General features: G+C 43.6%; 1 protein-coding gene across 1 annotated transcript; it reads right to left on the reverse strand.

Annotated features, from left to right (window-relative positions):
- Positions 1-12,628: 12,628 nt before the first annotated feature.
- LOC135873841 (protein NYNRIN-like) lies at positions 12,629-14,360 on the reverse strand. The gene is made up of 2 exons (XM_065398454.1): positions 14,275-14,360; positions 12,629-13,958 (listed from the first exon to the last, which is right to left on the reverse strand). Exons 1-2 carry the CDS (start codon positions 14,358-14,360, stop codon positions 12,629-12,631), a joined length of 1,416 nt encoding a protein of 471 aa, XP_065254526.1.
- Positions 14,361-19,978: the final 5,618 nt, after the last annotated feature.

Genomic DNA, 19,978 nt, shown 5'->3' on the forward strand with positions numbered 1-19,978 from the left:
TCTCGAGGGGGCTCTGTGGCCTGTCGCTGAGAGCGCGGCCACGGCGTGAGCCTCGGGACTGTTCCACATGGGGGACGTGCACGAGGGGCCGCGGCCCCGCATCGCCACCAGCCACCTAGCGCAGCACCTCGGGAAGCCCGTTTGCTAGTTGGAAAAAAATCCATTTAGTTGTTGATTTGAAATTTTAATTGAAATTGAAACATTAATACACACTTTAAAAGCATATATATGATAAAATACTTGTAAAAAGCTTAGTAGTTGTGAAAAGTATGAACAAAGACTAGCTTCTTCACACAGCTGCATTTGTTATGACAATGGCACATTCAATTCAAGAATGTTGGTTGGCCTAATAATTTCAAATTATGATTGATAAACAACAGTAAATCATCAGATTCAAAAGCTGATGTTTATTGGTGTTTTTGATGTTTAAAATGTGGGGCTGAGAGTTAGCACCAAATCACCTTGCCAATGAAAACATACAAAACTTGCTTACAGCAACCTGGCAGCCACAGTAAGTTTAACTCCTTTTTTTATTGATATGTCATTAAAGTTTATACATATATGGAAGGAATTAATATACTTTCTCATTCTTGGGACAACTTGATTTAGTATGTTTTAGTGAGTTTGCTCCAGAATGTTAGATTTGTGACTGGAAAACTTATATAAATGCACGTTTCCTAGTCGGCCAAGATTTTTAAAATGCATTATTTGCCAAGGTCGTTATCTTGCATTGTCACTATCTCAAGAGGTCGTTCTCTCAGGGAGTTTCTATACTAAACATTTGTATTATATTATAATAAATTTTGTAGGTCAATTTAAATTAAATATTTTTTAAAATTTTTTAATATTTTTTGTTTTAGAAATCTAAAACTTATGTGTTTTGGTTTAATTTGCATTATCCTATCAAAACATTTAATTTATTCATATCTGTTTTAAATGTTGCAGGTCAAAATTAAAATGAAAAGATAAAAAACAACAGTTTTTCCACACAAAGGCCTCAAAAACCAACCAAGATGAAGAACATACCAAGAACTAAGAATATGCCAACATGTCATCTGAAGGTTCTAGTGGTATATCCACATCTGAACAGCCCGAAGTACAAATCCAGCTATCTACTAAAGAAACCGTGTCGCCACAATCTAAAGGCAGTTCCTGATGTTTGTCAGTCAAACTTTACCCATTTATTGAAGTAACAAAAGATGGTTACTGGTGTACCTCTTACAAAGAATCTTACGAAGAAGGAAAGCTTCCTACTGCCACAGTTGGTAAAACTGGAGGAGCTTGGTTTGCCAAACCGATCAGCAAAGCCAATGCTGACAAACTATGTGAAAAGGCTGTAAAACACCAAGCCTCTGGAGTGCACTGACATGCAGGAAGCCTTATAAAAAACATGGCTGCCGCATCATACTTTCTATTTAAGCAAAAGATATCACAAGCTACAAACTGGAGGCCAATATTAAGTGCATTGTCACTTGTTAGCCCTGAAGTTGGACACTGGTTCCAAACAAGACTGGCAAATGCTCACTATCTTTCTGCAAGAAACTCAATTGACTGGTTAGAAGCCTGCGGTGCAACAATGAAAGACTCAGCAGTTGAAAAAGTGAAGCATTCTCTCACCACATTCAAAAAATGTGCATACCTGGCTGATGAATGCACCAATGCAAATGGTCATCAAGTATTAAGTCATAGCGTATGTTATCTTGATGTCAGTGGTAGGCCAGTAGATGCATTTCTAGATGTTCAGGTTATAGAAGACACACTGGCTGCATCTCTGACAACCCACATCTTAGAAGAGTTAAATGCTTGTGAATTGGACCCCAAACAGATGTCAGCTTGTACATTTGATGGAGCTGCAAACTTATCTGGAAGACATGGAGAATAAGCTTTGCTCAGAAAAAAGTGTAACCCTAATCTCTCCTATACGCACTGCAAATGACATCTACTCCAACTCGCACTAGTTCGAGCTGCAGAATCTTCAGAAGACATTTTAAAAGCCATACATTTAATGTCTTTGTTATAGACTTTTTTCAAGAAGAGTCCAAAAAGACTGAACATTGTGGAAAAAATAGACAATGCTCTGGGACTGAAGTTTAAATTAGGCCAACCTGCGAAAAAAACCCGGCTTTCTCACAAGCGATCCTTGGCTGGTGTCTTAAAATTACTGCAACCATTATTGCAGAGAAGACAATCACCATTCTCTCTCTTGTAAGTTTACTGTTGAAACCACTTGGGTCATTAAACAATGTCATCCAGGCATCCGCTACAAAGTAGTAGATCTTTGTCCAGCAATACAAGCTACACTTGGATCAATCAGAGAGATATCAATTAAAAACATACTGGAAGATGCAAAGACTTCAGTCCAGAAGTTGACCAATGAATCCTTAAGTGAAGTTGACAAAGAACTGTTCGTTAAGCCAGCTGAAAGAGTACACAGACGTGATTCTTACAAATCTACAACAGCGACTTCTGGAGTCTACTCAATCTCTGTGTAGCTTTTACAGATGCCTATCTTATAAAACATGGACAGTTGAGTGGAGCGAGGCACTACCAGCAATGGGGCTGCTATGTGATCAGGACAGAATAGAGAATTTGAACATATATGTCATACGACAAATGAACGAAGATTTGATTTCAACTTGTTCTTTTTTATTATCATTAGTGGCTCGACCTGATCTTTTTGCTATGTTTCCTAGGATGAAAGAAGTAGAAATTCAGCTCTTGATACTCCCAGTCACAACAGCTACAGTTAATGTTCTTTTTTGTCATTGAATAGAATTTTGTGTTCTGAAAGAAGTCATCTGCTGCCTGTAGTATACAATGTTGCATACGTCTCTACCCCTACTTAATATTCCTCCACTTATACATCCAATGATCGTGTTAGCCCCCTCAGCTACAACATCACACTGGGAGCTCATATTCAGTTGGTTATCCATGATGACCCTTAAGTCCTTTTCAATGCCACTACATTCCAGGATACAGTCCTTCATATTATAAGTGTGACCTACATTCTTTGTTCCTAGATGTATGACCTTGCATTTGGCTGTATTAAAACACATTGTTCTAATTCGCTTTTCCCCCCCTGCCCCATAAATGAGGAGATACTTCGACAATCCCCCAGCAAGTTGCAGTCTTGCGCCAGTTGAGAATAAGACGACTGCAATCGTGGGGTCATGTCCAATGTGCAGAAGGTCTGCTTTTATAGAAGGTTTATTGAGCTGAGATGAAAGGAAGCAGAGCATGTGGCCGACCATGAATGAAGTTGGAAGATGCAATTTTGAGGGATTTAAGAAGCCTAAACCCTCCCATACTGATTCTTTCCAAAGAAAGAAAACTTGCAAGAGATCATTCAAGATGGAAGTCCTTTCTATACACCACCATGGCTATATCATAGCCATCTGAAACTGCTGCTGCTGTTCAAATTAGCATACTTTACCAAGTGATCCAAATCAGTCTGTATAACTGGCCTGTCTCTATCATTTACCATTCCACCAATTTTATGTTATCTGCTAATTTTACCAACAGTGATTTTATATTTTCTTCCAGATTGTTGGTAAATATATTGAATAGCATTGGGCCAAAACCATATCCCTGCCGGACTCCACTAGAAACACCTCCATGCGAGAATGATTCCTCATTTACTGTTAGTTATTGTCAACTTTCAGTTTAATATAGACTACATTGATTTTGTATAGTGCTTTTTTAATGAGAATGTTGTGCAGGACTAGGTTAAATGACCTACAGAAATCTTATATCAACACAGTTACCGTTATCAATCCAACATGTAATCTCCTCAAAAAGTGATATCAGGTTTGTTTAACAAAGTATAAAGCCATGCTGATTGGCATTAATTAAACTACCATCCTTTCATTCTTTACTGATTGATCCAAGACAAAATCATGGAAAGGCTGATATGGGACGCAATGTCGGGATAATCAGTCGATGGTTTTCCTGATCATCACATTCATCCTTTTAACATACTGGCACAATATTAGCTTTTTATCCAGTCCTCTGGAACCTCGCCACTGTTCCAAGATTTGTTAAAAATCAATATTAATGTTTAAGGAAGCTCCTGAGTCAATTCTTCTAATATTCTTGGGTACAAATTACACAGTCCTGCAGATTGATAAATGTTTAACTTTAATAATTGCTATTTAACATCCTCCCTAGCTACTGGAATAGAAAGTATTTCATTATCACTGCAAAATATGAATACATCATCCTACTTCTTTCCAAATACAGAACATAAATATTTATTGGTTACTTCTTTTTCTGCATCATAATTGACTGTTTTACTGTCCTTATCCTTATCTAGCATCTCACTTAAAACATCAGTTTTTAGTTCAATTCATCATCTGTCAGAATAAGATCTAACATAAAATGACATCAAATCGGTGTCGTTACTTTTTGTACTGGAAAATTGTCTATCATTTTTAAAAACCCAAAGGATGTTCTACTAGCGACAGCATGAGACTTCCAGCATATGTCTCTGCGATAGAGTATACAAACCCAAATTGGGAAAGAAGGATGTGATGGGTTAGATCACAGAAACCCCCTTGGGAACTGCCAGCTGATGTGCCAAGACTACTTCTGCCCCTGCTTTCCTGCCCTGGCAGCTTAGGACTCCAGCACCCTGTTTTGTTGAGCCAGACACACCAGTCTGCCCAGACCCAGACCCAGGGTCTGAACCACGTGCCCCAAAGCTGCAGACTTAACTGAAAGCAACTTACAGAAATGTTCCTGTCTTTAACGCTCAGATGCCCAACTCCCAATGGGGTCTAAACCCCAAATAAATCCGTTTTACCCTGTATAAAGCTTATACAGGGTAAACTCATAAATTGTTAGCCCTCTATAACACTGATAGAGAGAGATGCACAGCTGTTTGCCCCCCCCCCCCCCGCTCCCAGGTATTAATAAATACTCTGGGTTAATTAATAAGTAAAAAGTGATTTTATTAAATACAGAAAGTAGAATCTAAGTGGTTCCAAGTAGTAACAGACAGAACAAAGTGAATTACCAAGTGAAATAAAATAAAACACGCAAACTAAGCCTAATAGAGTAATACAACTGAGTACAGATAAAATCTCACCCTGAGAGATGTTTCAATAAAGTCTCTTTCACAGACTGGATGCCTTCCTAGTCTGGGCACAGTCCTTTCCCCTGGTACAGCCCTTGTTCCAGCTCAGGTGGTAGCTAGAGGATTCCTCATGATGGCTGCCCCCTTTGTTCTGTTCCACCCATTTATATATCTTTTGCATAAGGTGGGAATCCTTTGTCCCTCTCTGGGTTCCCACCCCCTCCTTCTCAATGGAAAAGCACCAGGTTAAAGATGGATTCCAGTTCAGGTGACATGATCACATTTCACTGTAAGACTTAAATAAAAAATAATGGAGATATCGTATCTCCTAGAACTGGAAGGGACCTTGAAAGGTCAGCAAGTCCAGCCCCCTGCCTTCACTAGCAGGACCAAGTACTGATTTTGCCCCAGATCCCTAAGTGGCCCCCTCAAGGATTGAACTCACAACCCTGGGTTTAGCAGGCCAATGCTCAAACCACTGAGCTATCCCTCCCCCGCGCTTCATTACCCACTTGCCAGCACACACGTATTACAGGGAGACTTACAAGTAAAACAGAGCCATCTGCAGACAATTTTCCTGGTTAATGGGAGTCATCAAGATTCCAAACCACCATTAATGGCCCACGCTTTGCATAATTACAATAGGCCCTCAGAGTTATATTTCATATTTCTAGTTTCAGATACAAGAGTGGTACATTTATACAAATAGGATGATCACACTCAGATGGATTATAAGCTTTGTAATGATACCTTTCAAGAGACCTTTTGCATGAAGCCTATTCCAGTTACATTATATTTAAACTCATTAGCATATTTTCATAAAAGCTTATAGAGTGCAACATCACAAAGGGGTTAAAAATCAATACTGGGCCCAGGTAGCCCTGCTCCTAAAGATCTGCTGAGCATGCTCCCACTGGAGGAGTGGGTTAAAAGGAGCTCAGAAGCCCAGGCAAAGAGAGGTGGAGAGGCTGCAGGAGAGATGAATCCTTCTCCAGGAAGCCAGACAGATGGTTGAATCTGAGGTGGGACCCCGGAGTGGATGAGGCCTTCAGGAAGTGCCTTCTCCAACCACCACCACTTTTAGGAACCAGCAGGTCCTGCAGGGCCCTGCTTATTTGGACTCTTTAAGCATTGTTTGGTGAAAAGGGGCCATGCTCCAAATTAAAGGGACATATGGATAGGAAGTAACCCAGGGCGGTGGACTTAGACTCTCTGCAGGGATGACCCTGCTGGTATTGCTTTCCACAGGGCCCTGGCAGAGTGGCAAGGAGCCAGAGGTCAGGTGCACTAACTGATAGGGTGCTCAGAAGGCCAGGCAGCCTATCAGACATGGCGGAGAATGCGGGCAGATTAGTATCCCAGGCCCGAAAGTAGGCCAGAGAAGAGAGGGGGAAAAAAAGCAGAAATGGATTTAGAGAAACTGCTGAAGTGAGTCCTGGAAAACCAGCAATAGCAGGCAGCCAAGGAACAGTTACTATGATTAAGAGATCATTATACATACAGATATGAATAAAGTTCTTAGGTCAGTTTCATAGTAGAGATGACGAGGCTGCTAATTTGTAAAAGCCCTTCCAGAGTCAGTTCAATAGGTTATATTCCAATAGGCAGTCCATGTTCAGAGTTTGTTCAAATTCTTCCAGGGTAGACCTGGAGACCTCAGTCTTGCGACTTGAACTACCCCTGACAAAGTTTAAGCAGATCTGAGATAGTAAGGATCAGGTCCCAAAGTTCTTTTATAGCTGAAGCTCAGCTGATAAACCTCTTGGCAGCAAGTGATCACACCAGGCATTCTTTGGATGAAGAATGGGTAATATACATTGTTGCTTTGAAGTAATTTCTATTTCTGGCATACTCTGGTAACTAGTTGCTGTCCGAAATCAATACAGGTTCAAATACTCGAGTGGAGGAGGGAAATTGAAAACGGAGGCAGATTGTAATTCAAAAACAGGTGGCTGTTTATTGATGGGGAACAAATCACAACTTGGGCTGGGGAGGAGCACTTTTATCAACTAACAATACAAACTCAATTGAAAGAGAAACAAGTGACCAACCAAAACTGTCACCAGAGCAGCACTATAAAACAGTCTATTTACACTTACAACAAAGAAGCAGTAGTATAAAACAAGCTATATACAGTTAACAACAAGAAATCAGATAATTTACAACCAACTATTTACCAAAAGCCGGAACAAGTATATAAAACTGAGTAAACTGTAACCATTTGCCCTCTATACACTATACAGGAGATTTGGTACCAAGTAATACAGAAAAAGGGCCTAACCAACAAAATATCTACAAAACTTAATATATGCATACCACACTCCAGGCGCAGCTGACCAGCAGTACAGACACCAGGGACATGACGAGATGTAATCCAAAAGAACATGACACGAGCTAGCTAAATCCGGAGGAGATCCTGGCTAAAAGGGTGATCAGGCCTTCCAGCTAACACGCGGACACTCCTGCTGATTTAGACCAGAGACATAGTTTTGTTCGAAGACCCTTGCACGTGCTAGCATCTAATTGGTTCTCCGCCCCTACACCAACCAGGCTCCGAGCTGGTGCCCTCTACGTAACAGGCACTGCACACGGCACACTAGGCTTATGCACACGGCCCGCTGGAATTGTAGCACACGGTACCAATGTGACCTACAATTGACCAGGCGGAAGGTTCGAGAATGGTCACACGGCCCCAATGTGTTGCACACGACACCAAGGCACTGCACTCAGCACCAAGGTGCTGCACACGACACCGATGTGACCCTCTGACCGGCAATTGGCCATCCAGACGCCATGACAGGGCGTAGGGCTGCAACAGTTGCCTTCATTAGCATAAGGCAATTAATCATTCAGGCAGTTCACAGCTAGTTTTACAATGTGGCATCACACATTTTGAAAAGAAATGAAGATATTATTACACCATCAGTTCCACATAAATTCCTTTTTGATCTCTGAATCAATAGAATATAATAATGAAACATTACAGACAGGAACTGAAGTTTAGCATTTACAAGCTAATTAGATCACATTGTTAAACTTCTAACAAGACGTAGGTAAACACAGACATCCATTGATTCTCTAACAATACATGCATACGTATTAAAGAATTCAGTCTACTTAACATGGCTTTGGTAACTATCTCCGGGAATGGTCCTCTTTTACCATTTCAGTACTTTTCTAATATGAACATAAAGGTTGATTTTGGGTCACTTAGCCTGCTTGTTGCTTAACCCTCGTTGGCTCAGTGTAACACCTCTCAACATGGACTTACTGTCTGGTGAGGCAGACTTAATAGAAGAACAAAGGAATAACCCAACCTTGGGTCAAGTTTATGAACAGCTTGCCTGCATGCAGGGAGGGATAGCTCAGTGGTTTGAGCATTGGCCTGCTAAACCCGGGGTTGTGAGTTCAATCCTTGAGGGAGCCACTTAGAGATCTGGGGCAAAAAATCTGTCTGGAGATTGGCCCTGCTTTGAGCAGGGGGTTGGACTAGATGACCTCCTGAGGTCCCTTCCAACCCTGATATTCTATGATTCTATGATGACACAGTACTAGACCCTCAGCAATTAAAACAGTGGCACGATTTTGAGCTGGGTGAGGAAAGGGCATATCGGGCTGAAAAGGATTCCAAGGTGGGGGACTTGACAATGCAGTTGCTAGTGCCAAGAAAGTTCTGAAGGGGGGTGCTCCAATTAGACCATGTGAGGGTCACCTGGGGAGAGAAAAGACACTCAGCAGAATGAGTGTGCATTTCTACTGGAGTAGAACTTTTCAGAGGAGTAGGACTTTTATGCATCACACCTGAGCGTCAGAGGACAGGTCAGAGAAAGATCCAAATGGTGCCACTGCCCACTGTAGCGGTGCCCTTTGACAGAATAGGCGTAGACCTTGTGGGCCTGGTAGAAAAATTTGCAGCTGAATACAAATACATACTGGTGATCGTAGACTATGCCACCCAATATCCCAAGGCGATCTCTCTCTGATGAGCTACAGCAGCAGAATTAAAGGGGGTTCAGAGAAGGGTGACAAGAATGATTAACGGCATAGAGTGACTTATCTGTAGAGAGACTGGGATTGTTTACTTTACAAAGGAAACAAATAACAGAAGACACAATGAAATATATAAAATAATTAATAGTCTGGAGAAGGTAGATAGGAAGAACAAATGCTCTCCCAGTCTAATAACACAGAGCAAGAGGACGTTCAATGAAATTAAAAGGTGGCCAATTCAATACTGATAAAAAGAAATACCTTTTTACATTATGTGGAATTAGACTGGAAACTCATTGCCAAAGGATGCCATTGAGCCAATAATTGAGCAAGATTTTTCTTCTTTTATTATTTATGGGGAGTGACTATTTGTGTGTTGCTGGTAATGTTGACCGAAACAGAAGTTGGAAATAAAAGTAGCCCAGATCTTTCGGTCTTAGGTTCGCCCCTACCCGTATCTGTCACCGGGGTTTTGTATTTTATAGAAAACTTCACAGAATCAAGGTGCAACAAGGTTTATTAAAGGGAGAAAATGACAAGGACCCCAAAAATAACCAGGGGGGAGGGGAAACAGGTGATAACAGGGCAAATAGCGAACAAGACAGGCTGTATCAATAGGGAACTGTACAAGCAGACACACAATGATTACAATACCATCTCCAGCAGCTTGTGGTACCAATGTCTCTCTTCTTCTTAGGCTGGCACAGCGCGGCAGGTCGCTGGATCCCCTGGATGAAAGCAGGATCTTGAAGCAGGGCTGGACAAGCTTCTTTCAGGTAAGTTGTTGAGTTCTACCCTCCCTCTGCCCTTTACGTGAGCGAATCTGCGTCGTCGTGCATGTGGTGTGCAAATCTCCCAGAAGATGGAATGAGTGTGTGTAAGAGAGAAATTCCCTAGCAAGAATAACCCATGTGAGGCGAATGGCCTACCCTTAATTGTATGTTCTGCACTCTGCCACTCAGACGGGCAGCCCCGATCTGATCTGAACACTACCTTATATAGACTCCCAGTTACTGGGCAGATTATGTGATTGACAGTTCCATTTTCCTGCCTAAACCAGAAAAGGGCACCAAACTGGGGTGGGGAAGGAACAAGAAGGCTCACAAACATGGACGCCTAGTTGTCCTTTAGAGGATCCAAGATGGCCTCAAGATTTTTGCCTCTACAATCCCCTCCTTGGCGACGAGGGGAAGTAACTATTTACATAACCTGAAGTCACCACAACCTTAAGGCATACTAGGATATTTAAACCGATATTCGACCCTTTTTAGATTGGCCTTGGTCCAAATGCACAACCATACCAATAAGATAAACAGAACTAACTGTACAAACAATATTATAAAAAACGGATGCGCTAGGAAGTGCCACTTCTCAGAGACACCGGTTGGATCGGAGAAAAAGGAACTCCACCAATGAGTTACTCCTGCTGTTTTGAGCACTCTATTTAAAACGGCACTAATTTGGTTGGAGGAGTGATGGACAGCCAACATAGTGAGCCTGCCCTGCTTCCACATGCTTTCAATTTGTTGGGCCAAATCCGGGTGATTAGCAAGATCTTTTAAAAGAGAAGCATTGATGCCCAAACTTACAGGCTCCAAATGCTCGTATAAGCAATAGGCTACTCTTATAGTACGCGATGTTGGCTTTTCTGATTTAAATCTAATATCACATCCTTCAATGGTCAACACAAAGCATAAACATAGATTAGATTGAACAGGGTTTGACACATTATAATGATAATTAATGGTAAAATATTTACATGTACTTCTTATGCAAACACAATGATCATTAACAACTGCTAATTGTGAATAAACCCTTGGTTGTGGACGCAACTCATAATGGCACCTTCCTTCCTTTGGACTTAAACAAATATGAGCCCCAGGTATTACTTCAACTGGACAATTGTATCCTATGGATTGCCTCCATAGGCAGAAACTCACGTCTATAACATGGTATTCTTCACCCATGGGAGTTACCCATTTTGGGATGTCGGTTGGTAACATGACCGAGTTTAAAGCTACTATACCCAAGGTGAGCAAAGGGTGTGCCCAAAGGACAGTGGCATTAGTGATTGTTAGGATTCTGGCAGTTATCTGTTGAATGTCAGGGAGGAAGTAGAAATCAATAAGCTCCCACCAGGCCGAGTATTGTTTTTCAAAGGGGGAGACACTTCCCATCACCTTATTTTTAATTTCTATAGGGAGGATCCCTTGAAGTCCAGATCTTAGCATATTACTTGCAATAGATTGTAGCTACAATTGCACCTGAACACATGCAAGTGACCAAGCAGAGGAGCTTTCCAAAATTTCAAAAGCCTCTTCTACCCAGTGCCAATCGTCCAATTGCTTGGCATACCACGACTTGATTACATTAGTGATGTTGTATGACAGATCCACCACCTTGTCAAGGGCAGACATCAGTGGCTGATTTAAAGATGCCACCTCATGTCCTAATGTTCCCATTTTTGCTGACAGGGACCCCACTCCAAGGGCACTGACAACTCCCAAGCCTGCCCCTGCACCTCCCAAAATTTTGGCAGTTAAATCCCTTTTCCCCCGATGTATCAGGGTTTAATACTTAGAAGCCATGATTCCCAACCTGAGACGGATGGTGCTACAAACGGGGTGCAGTTGGACATAATACCAGAAATTAGGGCCTGTGCATCCACTATTACCCTTTTGATAGAATATATTGGATTGGAAATGACCATGCGTTTTAGATTTTGATTAATAACCAGAGGGCCAACGCGATTAATATACGGGGGTGGTACTACAGTTACCTCCATGGTTTGGAGTAACCCGAAAGGACCCGCTAGGGACCAGATCCCAAAATCCTTAAATGTTATATTGGCCACAAGCTCACCGGTACATTTAAGTATGTATATTACTCCTGGTTCTTCACTTGAACAAAAACTGTTTTTAACACTAGAGGGATTACAAACTTGGGAAGGGCTACTACCACAATTAACGATAACTCCATACGACTGCACAGCAGTATGCAACCTTATATACATAGATGACAGGTGAAACTGAGTACGGATGGCAAATTTAAATCGGGAGACTCCCACTTCTAGGGAAGGCTTAATATCAGAAGTCAGGCACATACACCATTGGTAGTAACTTGATGTGACTGGTCCCCCAAAACATTGCTGTGCTGGTAAGGTTAGGTTCCAGATACAGCTATTAAAAGGCAACAAAACCTGTCCCAATGGGCCAGTCTCACTAGTTTCCACGTTACGGGAAATGGGTTTTGTACCATATACCTTGCCTGCAATATTTTCAGTCTCCATAACCCAGATTAGATCACACTGACAATCGTCCTGAACCGTATAAATCATTACAGGAACTGTATTGTTAACGCGATTTATACTACGGACAGCTTCCAAAGCTGCAAGAAATTTGGGAGGAGCCCACCCGGTTTTTACATCTCATGATAGTTTGATATTACAAAAATGATGTTCATTAGGCTGTACATACACATTACTATTTACATATGTTACAAAAGTGAGCATCCAGAATGTTCGACGGATGAAGTTTTCCTGCAGATGGATAGAAACAACATTTGTTACTGTTTTAGGACACCTGGCTCAGCTCCCTTCCATGGTTTTAACTGACTTGAGTGGAACCATTTTATATATTTTCTCTTTTTATCAGGTATTTCTACCTGATACACATTGGGGCTAGCCTTATTGACAATTACAGCTGGGCCTATCCATCTAGGACTTAGAGCGTGACCCTTGTCAGAATAGTACTTATACAGAACTTTATCTCCTATGTCCCATTCTATAGCCTTTACATGCCCTAATTTCCTATCCATGACCTTAATGTTGGCTTTTAATTGAGCAGCTAATTGTCGCTGTATATTAATGATGTCATGTAATATACGAGTCATGTAGGCATCTATTTTTAATCTAGGCTGGTACTCATCTGGGGGCTGCCCTCCTACCCACCAATGCTCTGGAGCTCTCATGGGTCTTCCCATCATGGCCTCAAATGGAGTAAAGCCATGAGAAGCTATGGTTGATCTAATAGCCATAAGAACAAGAGGGAGTTTTATATCCCAGTCCTTCCCTTGAAAGGAGATGACTTCCCTCAGTGCAGTTTTTAGAGTTCTATTAGTCCTCTCAACTGAGCCAGAGCTTTGGGGATGGCCTGCAATGTGTAATCGTTGCTTTACTCCCAAAGCTTGGCACAACACCTGAGTGATCTCACCAACGAAGTGGGGACCTTGGTCTGAGTCCATTTCCAAGGGCAACCCAAATCTGGAAAAGGTCTCTTCTAAAAGGACCTTAGCCGTTGTTTTGGCAGTACAATTCTTTGTTGGATAAGCTTCTACCCATTTGGTAAAAACGTCAACAACTACTAAACAGTATTTATGGCCTCTGCCAGTGCAGGGAAGAGGGCCAATATAATCGATTTGGATCTTGCACCAAGGGCCTTCTATAAGATGGTGCTGCAAGGGTCCCTTGGCAATTCTAGATGTTGCGTTATTCTCTACGCATCTTAGACAGGATTGGATGTGGGTATTGACATCCTTCCAGATCTCTGGTAACCAAGCCACAGACGTTAGGCGCGCCATGATCTTTTCTGGACAAAAGTGGCCCTGCTGGTGGGCTAGAATGACCAGTTCTTTTCTTAGACCGCTGGGCATCACCACCACCGGGAATGCGTTGTTGTCATTCTTCCTACAGGCTAAAATAAGTCCATGCTTGTCTGTGTAGATAGAGTACCCCTTGCATTCTCCTTTTCCCAACAAGCTTTTGATTTGTTGATCTTGTTGTTGAAGCTGTTTAATGTCAAGTTGACTATTCACATCAGGATCCAACGGCTGAATCTTGGAGATGGGTGGTGGCGTATGTCTCCAGAGATGGCTCTCATCTAATAAAGCGGCTTGGCTAAGTGATCCATTTGGTGGTTTAATTTAGATGCTTCCGTATGGTCCTTACAATGAGCCTTCACTTTACACATATAAGTACGTCCTTTCCTGTCAGATGCTAGATTCCAGGCATGTTGGAGATAGTTGGCGTACTTTATGGGTTTTCCGTCCGACGAATGCATTTGATTCTGGATCCACACCGGCATCCAGTCGCTCAGAGCCCGAATCACCCAATCTGAGTCTGAGCAAATACACACGTCTTCTTCCTGCTCCTCCTCCTACAGAACTGCTACCACTGCCACTATTTTAGCTGCTTGAGCCGAATACGGTCTTACCGTGCCTTGCAGTATTTTTCCTGAGACTGGTTGTAAAGCAGCATATCCGGTGTGTATCTGGCCGTCTTGATGATAACAACTGCCATCCACCATCCATATGGTCAATTTTATTTCCTTGATTTTTAGGAAGCTGGTTTCCACCTTGAAGGGAGATTTAATCATCGGAGTTGACGGTGGTAAAGGACACTCATGGTTCTGCCCTTCCGACAGCAATGCGTAAGGAAGGATGCTAAACTGAGGCGACTTGCATACCGTGATGTCTCGGTTTACCAAGCTTAGGGTCCAATTAGCGAGTCGAGGGGAGGACACTCGTCCCTCGTTGATCTTCCCTGATATGACGTATTTAATGGGTGTGTGTGATGTTCTTACAATAACAGGAGCCAATCCCATCAAATATTCCCAATGGCTGATTGCCCACACCAGTGCTAGGACCTCCTTTTCACAGGGGCTGAATGTCAGTTCCACCTGGGAGAGAACTCTCGATCCATAGGCGACTGGTCGTAGTCCGCTACCTTGATCCTACAACAACACTGCACTAATTCCATCCCCATCTGTGGCCAGCTGTAGATGAAAAGGGTCTTCTGGCCTAGGAAAAGCTAGAGCTGGGGCCTTTGTTAGTGCTTGCTTCAGGGTTTGGAATGCGTCTTGGTGGATGCTTCCCCACTCCCACTCTTGGCCCTTTTGAAGCAGTTTATAGAGGGGTCTCGCGATGGCAGTATAGCCTCCTATAAATTCTCTGGAGAACCCTGTGAGGCCTAAGAACGATCACAGTGTTGTGATATCCCTGGGCGCCGGCAGCTTGCAAATCAGCTCAACTCTCTGTCTATCTGGCTGTTTCCCATTTGGGGATAGATGGATGCCTAGATAGGTGACCTCAGGTTGCACAAGCTGGGCCTTTGTTGGGTTAACTAGAAATCCGGTGGAATGGATTTTATCCAGGAGTACTTTGAGAATTCGTAGATTCTCCTCCCGACTCTCCGTGGCAATCAGGATGTCATCCACATAACTCAACACTTGGTCCTGATCTTGCATCCCTCTCCATATGACGATGACATATACTCGGGGCGTTGTGTAGGCCCTGTGGAACACGGGTGAAAGTCAGCTGGCGTCCCTCAAAGGTGAAAGCGAACTTATGCTGTGACTCGATGTAATGGGATGCTGAAGAAAGCATTGGATAGGTTGAGCACTGAGAAATATCTGGCACCTGCGGTAATGGCGGCCATGATATCATTGAACTTCGCCACTACTGGGGCTAAGCGAGGGGTTATCCGGTTCAACGCCCTATAATCCACGGTGAGGTGCCATGTTTTCTTGTCCGCCTTCATCACCGGCCAAATGGGCGAGTTGCAGGGGCTCTCTACTTCAACTAGCACCTTTTGTTGCATTAGTGCCTCGATCGTTGTCTTTAAACTTTCTGCAGCTTCTGTCGGGTACCGATATTGTTTCAGAGATCGTGGATCAGGTCCATCTACCCTTACTTCTGCCTGTATCTGTCCACACTGTAGCTTGTTGCTCACGAAAGCTCTAAGGTGTCTTTGGACTAGATGCTTAACGTCAGTCTCCAGTTGAGGTATAGCAAGCTCTTCAGGGGCCTTTAACGCTGAGACCCTATGAGAGTCTGGGATAATACCATATTGATTGTCTCTGTCTCCTATGGTTAGCTGTTTGTTAGGAAGGTCCACTACTATGTTTAATTTTTTTAGGAGGTCAATGCCTAAAATCCCTTGGCTGTCAGGCAGTTTCTGGATACCAAAGGTAGCCTGAGTAGTCACTGCTGCTATTGTACATAGTATGGGTACTGTGAATGGAACGGAGCAATTTTCCCCACTGTAATCCTCCAGCATTTTGCGTAACAATATCGGAATGTGATTGACCTTGGGGTCTCCACAGGAACTTAAGAGGGAGACTGAGGCGCCGGTGTCAACCAACATTTGTCGATGGAAATAACCAAACCCACCCTTAAACGAAGCCGTAGTAATAGGCCGTCCCCACTGGTCTAAGTCAATTGGTGCCTTAACAGGGGAGCAAGGGCGGGCTCGGCCCCTTCATAAGAGGTTTGGAGATGCTGGAGACTGCAGGCTCTCGTGGGTTTTTCTATGTCTGATAAATTTTTCCAACAGTTCATTAGTTGACAGCCCATCTATGTCTTCCTTACGCTCAAACTGGAGCAGTTGTCTCCAGATCATGGTTCGAAAGGACCTGGCATCTTCTCTAGACGGACCTTCCCCGAGAGGTTTAGATGAACCGTGTCTTTGGGCAGCAGGGCTCCTTGGGTGCTGGAGATTCCCTGTTTTGGTCTTGGAGCTTCTCGTGAACTCCTTCCCCTTTTCGGTGACCACAGACACCCGCTTCTTGAGAACAGTGGGGAACGCTTCTCTCTGTAGCTCATAAGCCGTTCTCACTTTATCCTGAAGTTCTTTAAGGAAAAGGTTGGTTGGACTTATGGGTTCTAAAGCGATCCTCATAGTCGATGTTAGACCTTGGAACGCTGTTTCCACAAATTCTGGGGTGTCGCATGACTCTGCACCCGCTAGCCAGTATAGTAACTTTTTACGGCTCAAGTACTTTTCAGGCCGCTCTCCAGCTCGCTGACGCTCTGAATAGTAGCGTCCTATTTTACTCTGACTAGGGTGATAAAACTTCCATATTCCCTCATATAGTTTCATGCAGGATGGGACATCAGCTACCTGTATATACATGGGCAGAGCCCCAAAGTCTTCCCCAGCCATACATTCCCTAATTAATGCTGCTACATCCTCCTTGATGATCTTGGGGAGGGCACAGACTTTAGCTAGCCGGTCTAACGCTGTTTCAAGGGGCCTAGAGCTTTTCCCATAGCACGGGCCTGATCAGGGGTATATGCTTTTACTTGCTGCCTGGTTTCTGTTGGACGATTAGCATCAGGGCCAAAACTGATCACAGTGGTAGTCACTGGGGCCATAGGAAGGCTTTTCCCCTCCTCGCATGGTTCCTGCAGTGGAGCGGTTGGCAATGCTGCTGGTTTTCCTGCCTTAAGAGGAGCTCTAACGTACTCCTCTTCCGATACTGGGAAGCTACTATTGTGGCTGCTGTGAGAGGATTCCCCTCTACATACCGGAGCTTTACTGACGGCTCTTAAAAGACCCCGAGTTTTCCCAAGCTTTTTCTTTAGCTTCCTTAGTTCATGCTGGCACTCTAGGTGATCAGCGGGTCTGCTTTCCCTGGAGCCCAGCTATTTGAGGAGCTCCCTGATGGCTGCCTGGGACTCTGTTTGTTGGGTATGAAGGGAGAGAGCTTCCTTCTCCCTCTTTGCCAGTGAGGTTATTAAGTCCTGGACTTGGTGCTCTAAACGTCCCAGTTGTGACACATAAGTAGTGTTTTGTGCCTCTAGCCCTTCTAACTTATATCCCAACTTTTCTATTTCCTGATCCCGTGTTTGTAACTGGGATCTGAGGCTGCTGATTTCAGTGGCCTGCGTTTCTCCGTTCTTATGGAGCTCCAGGCCGGCCATATATAGCCCATATATCAAAGCCCTCTTCTTTACGTTCCGAGAAGGCTTAGGCTTATTGTTAGCCATAGCTTCCCATCTACGGGATAGCACATTAAATGCTTCCCGCCCTTTAAACAACCCTTCGGACCACGGGTTTTTGCCTTTCCCAAAATGATGGACACCTGCACATAAGGAGTTTTTATTTTGTTCTGCTTCCCAGCCAGTTGCTCCTAAGGTCCGCATACTCATGGTCAACCCGAGTCTTTCCGGCTACCAGGACCTAAAAGACTATTCCAGCTTACTGCTGTCACCTCTGCTTGGTGCAGCAACTCCGCACTCCAAGCCCCTCCTTGAGTGCGTCGGGGTATGTGAGCCCCTGGGACAGTGTCCGAAGCTGTCCCTCCCTCCCGGTATAAGGGAGTCAGATAATCTCGGAGTCACAACGGGGTAGTCCCGCCCTCCGTAGGCCTACTGCCTTTCCCCGACCCTGGCACGTTGCCTGGGCCCTGCCGGATAGTGATCCAGCCACTCGCTCAATCAAGATGGCTGAAGCCAAGCGGGACGCGACTACACTCCTCGTGATCAGCACTCAGGCTGCCCGCTGCGGGAATCAACGGCCTGTGCCGCCGGCACGCCTGCCTACCCGCTGGTCTCTGCTCCGAGTATGCTGCGGAGACAGAGACCTCACCCCACAACCAATGGGTTGTCACCCTTACAGCTGTGTCTAAATAAGAAATAAAAATAAAAGGGAGTTTTACAAACCAAATTGGGGTCCTGCCGCGGTCGCCAAAACTGTTGAGCGAAACAGAAGTTGCAAATAAAAGTAGCCCAGATCTTTCAGTCTTAGGTTCGCCCCCTCCCCCCTGGTTATTTTTGGGGTCCTTGTCATTTTCTCCCTTTAATAAACCTTGTTGCACCTTGATTCTGTGAAGTTTTCTATAAAATACAAACCCCCGGTGACAGATACGGGTAGGGGGCGAACCTAAGACCGAAAGATCTGGGCTACTTTTATTTCCAACTTCTGTTTCGGTCAACAGTAATATGTAACCCAAACTTTGATCTCCACATTTATATATCAAGGAACCAAACTGACTGATGTTTCTGAACAGGTGCTTGTGACAGGTTTGGTCACAGAGACTCCCTTGGGACTGTCACCTGATGTGCTGGAATTATCTCTGAGCCTGTTTTCTCTGATGGCTTGGGACTTCAGAACCCTGCCTTGTTGAGCCAGACACGCCAGTCTGCTGCAACACAGACCCAGGTCTGAACCACGACCCCAAAGCTGCAGGCTTTAACTGAACACCACTCAGGTTACCTATCTCCAGCACCCAGACACCCAGCTCTCAATGGGATCCAAACCCCAAATAAACCCGTTTTACTCTGTATAAAGCTTATAGAGGGTAAACTCACAAATTGTCTGCTCTCTATAAAACCGATAGAGAGATATGAACAGCTGTTTGCTCCCCCGGGTATTAATCACTTACTCTGGGTTTGTTAATAAACAAAAATGATTTTATTAAGTATAAAAGTAGAATTTAAGTGGTTTCAAGTAATAACTGACAGAACAAAGTAAGTTACCAAGCAAAATAAACCAAAACATGCAAGTCGAAGCCTAATACATTTAAGAAACTGTTTACACCCTCAGAGATGTTCCAATAAGCTTCTTTCACAGACTAGACTCCTTCCTAGTCTGGGCCCAATCCTTTCCCCTGGTACAGTTCTTGTTAGTCCCTGCTCAGGTGGTAACTAGGGGGTTTCTCATGACTGGCAGCCCCTTTTGTTCTGTTCCATTCCCTTTTATGGCTTTGGCACAAGGCGGGAATCTTTTGTCTCTCTGGGTCCCCACCCCTCCTTCTAAATGGAAAAGCACCAGGTTTAAGATGGATTCCAGTACCAGGTGACATGGTCAGATGTCCTGTGAGACCCCAAGCCTCCATTCTTTCTGGCCTGACTCACATAAACACAGGAAGGCTTACAAGTAAACAGAGCCATTTATAACCAATTGTCCTGGTTAATGGGAGCCATCAAAATTCTAAACCACCATTAATGGCCCACACTTTGCATAGTTAAATAGTAGTTCAGAGTAATACTTCATATTTCTAGCTTCAGATACAAGAATGATACATTCATACAAATAGGATGAACACACTCAGTAGATTATATGCTTTGTAATGATACCTTACAAGAGACCTTTTGCATAAAGCATATTCCAGTTACATTAAATTTACACTCATA

Source organism: Emys orbicularis, chromosome 2 (genome assembly GCF_028017835.1).
Source record: "Emys orbicularis isolate rEmyOrb1 chromosome 2, rEmyOrb1.hap1, whole genome shotgun sequence".
Lineage (NCBI taxonomy): Eukaryota > Metazoa > Chordata > Testudines > Emydidae > Emys > Emys orbicularis.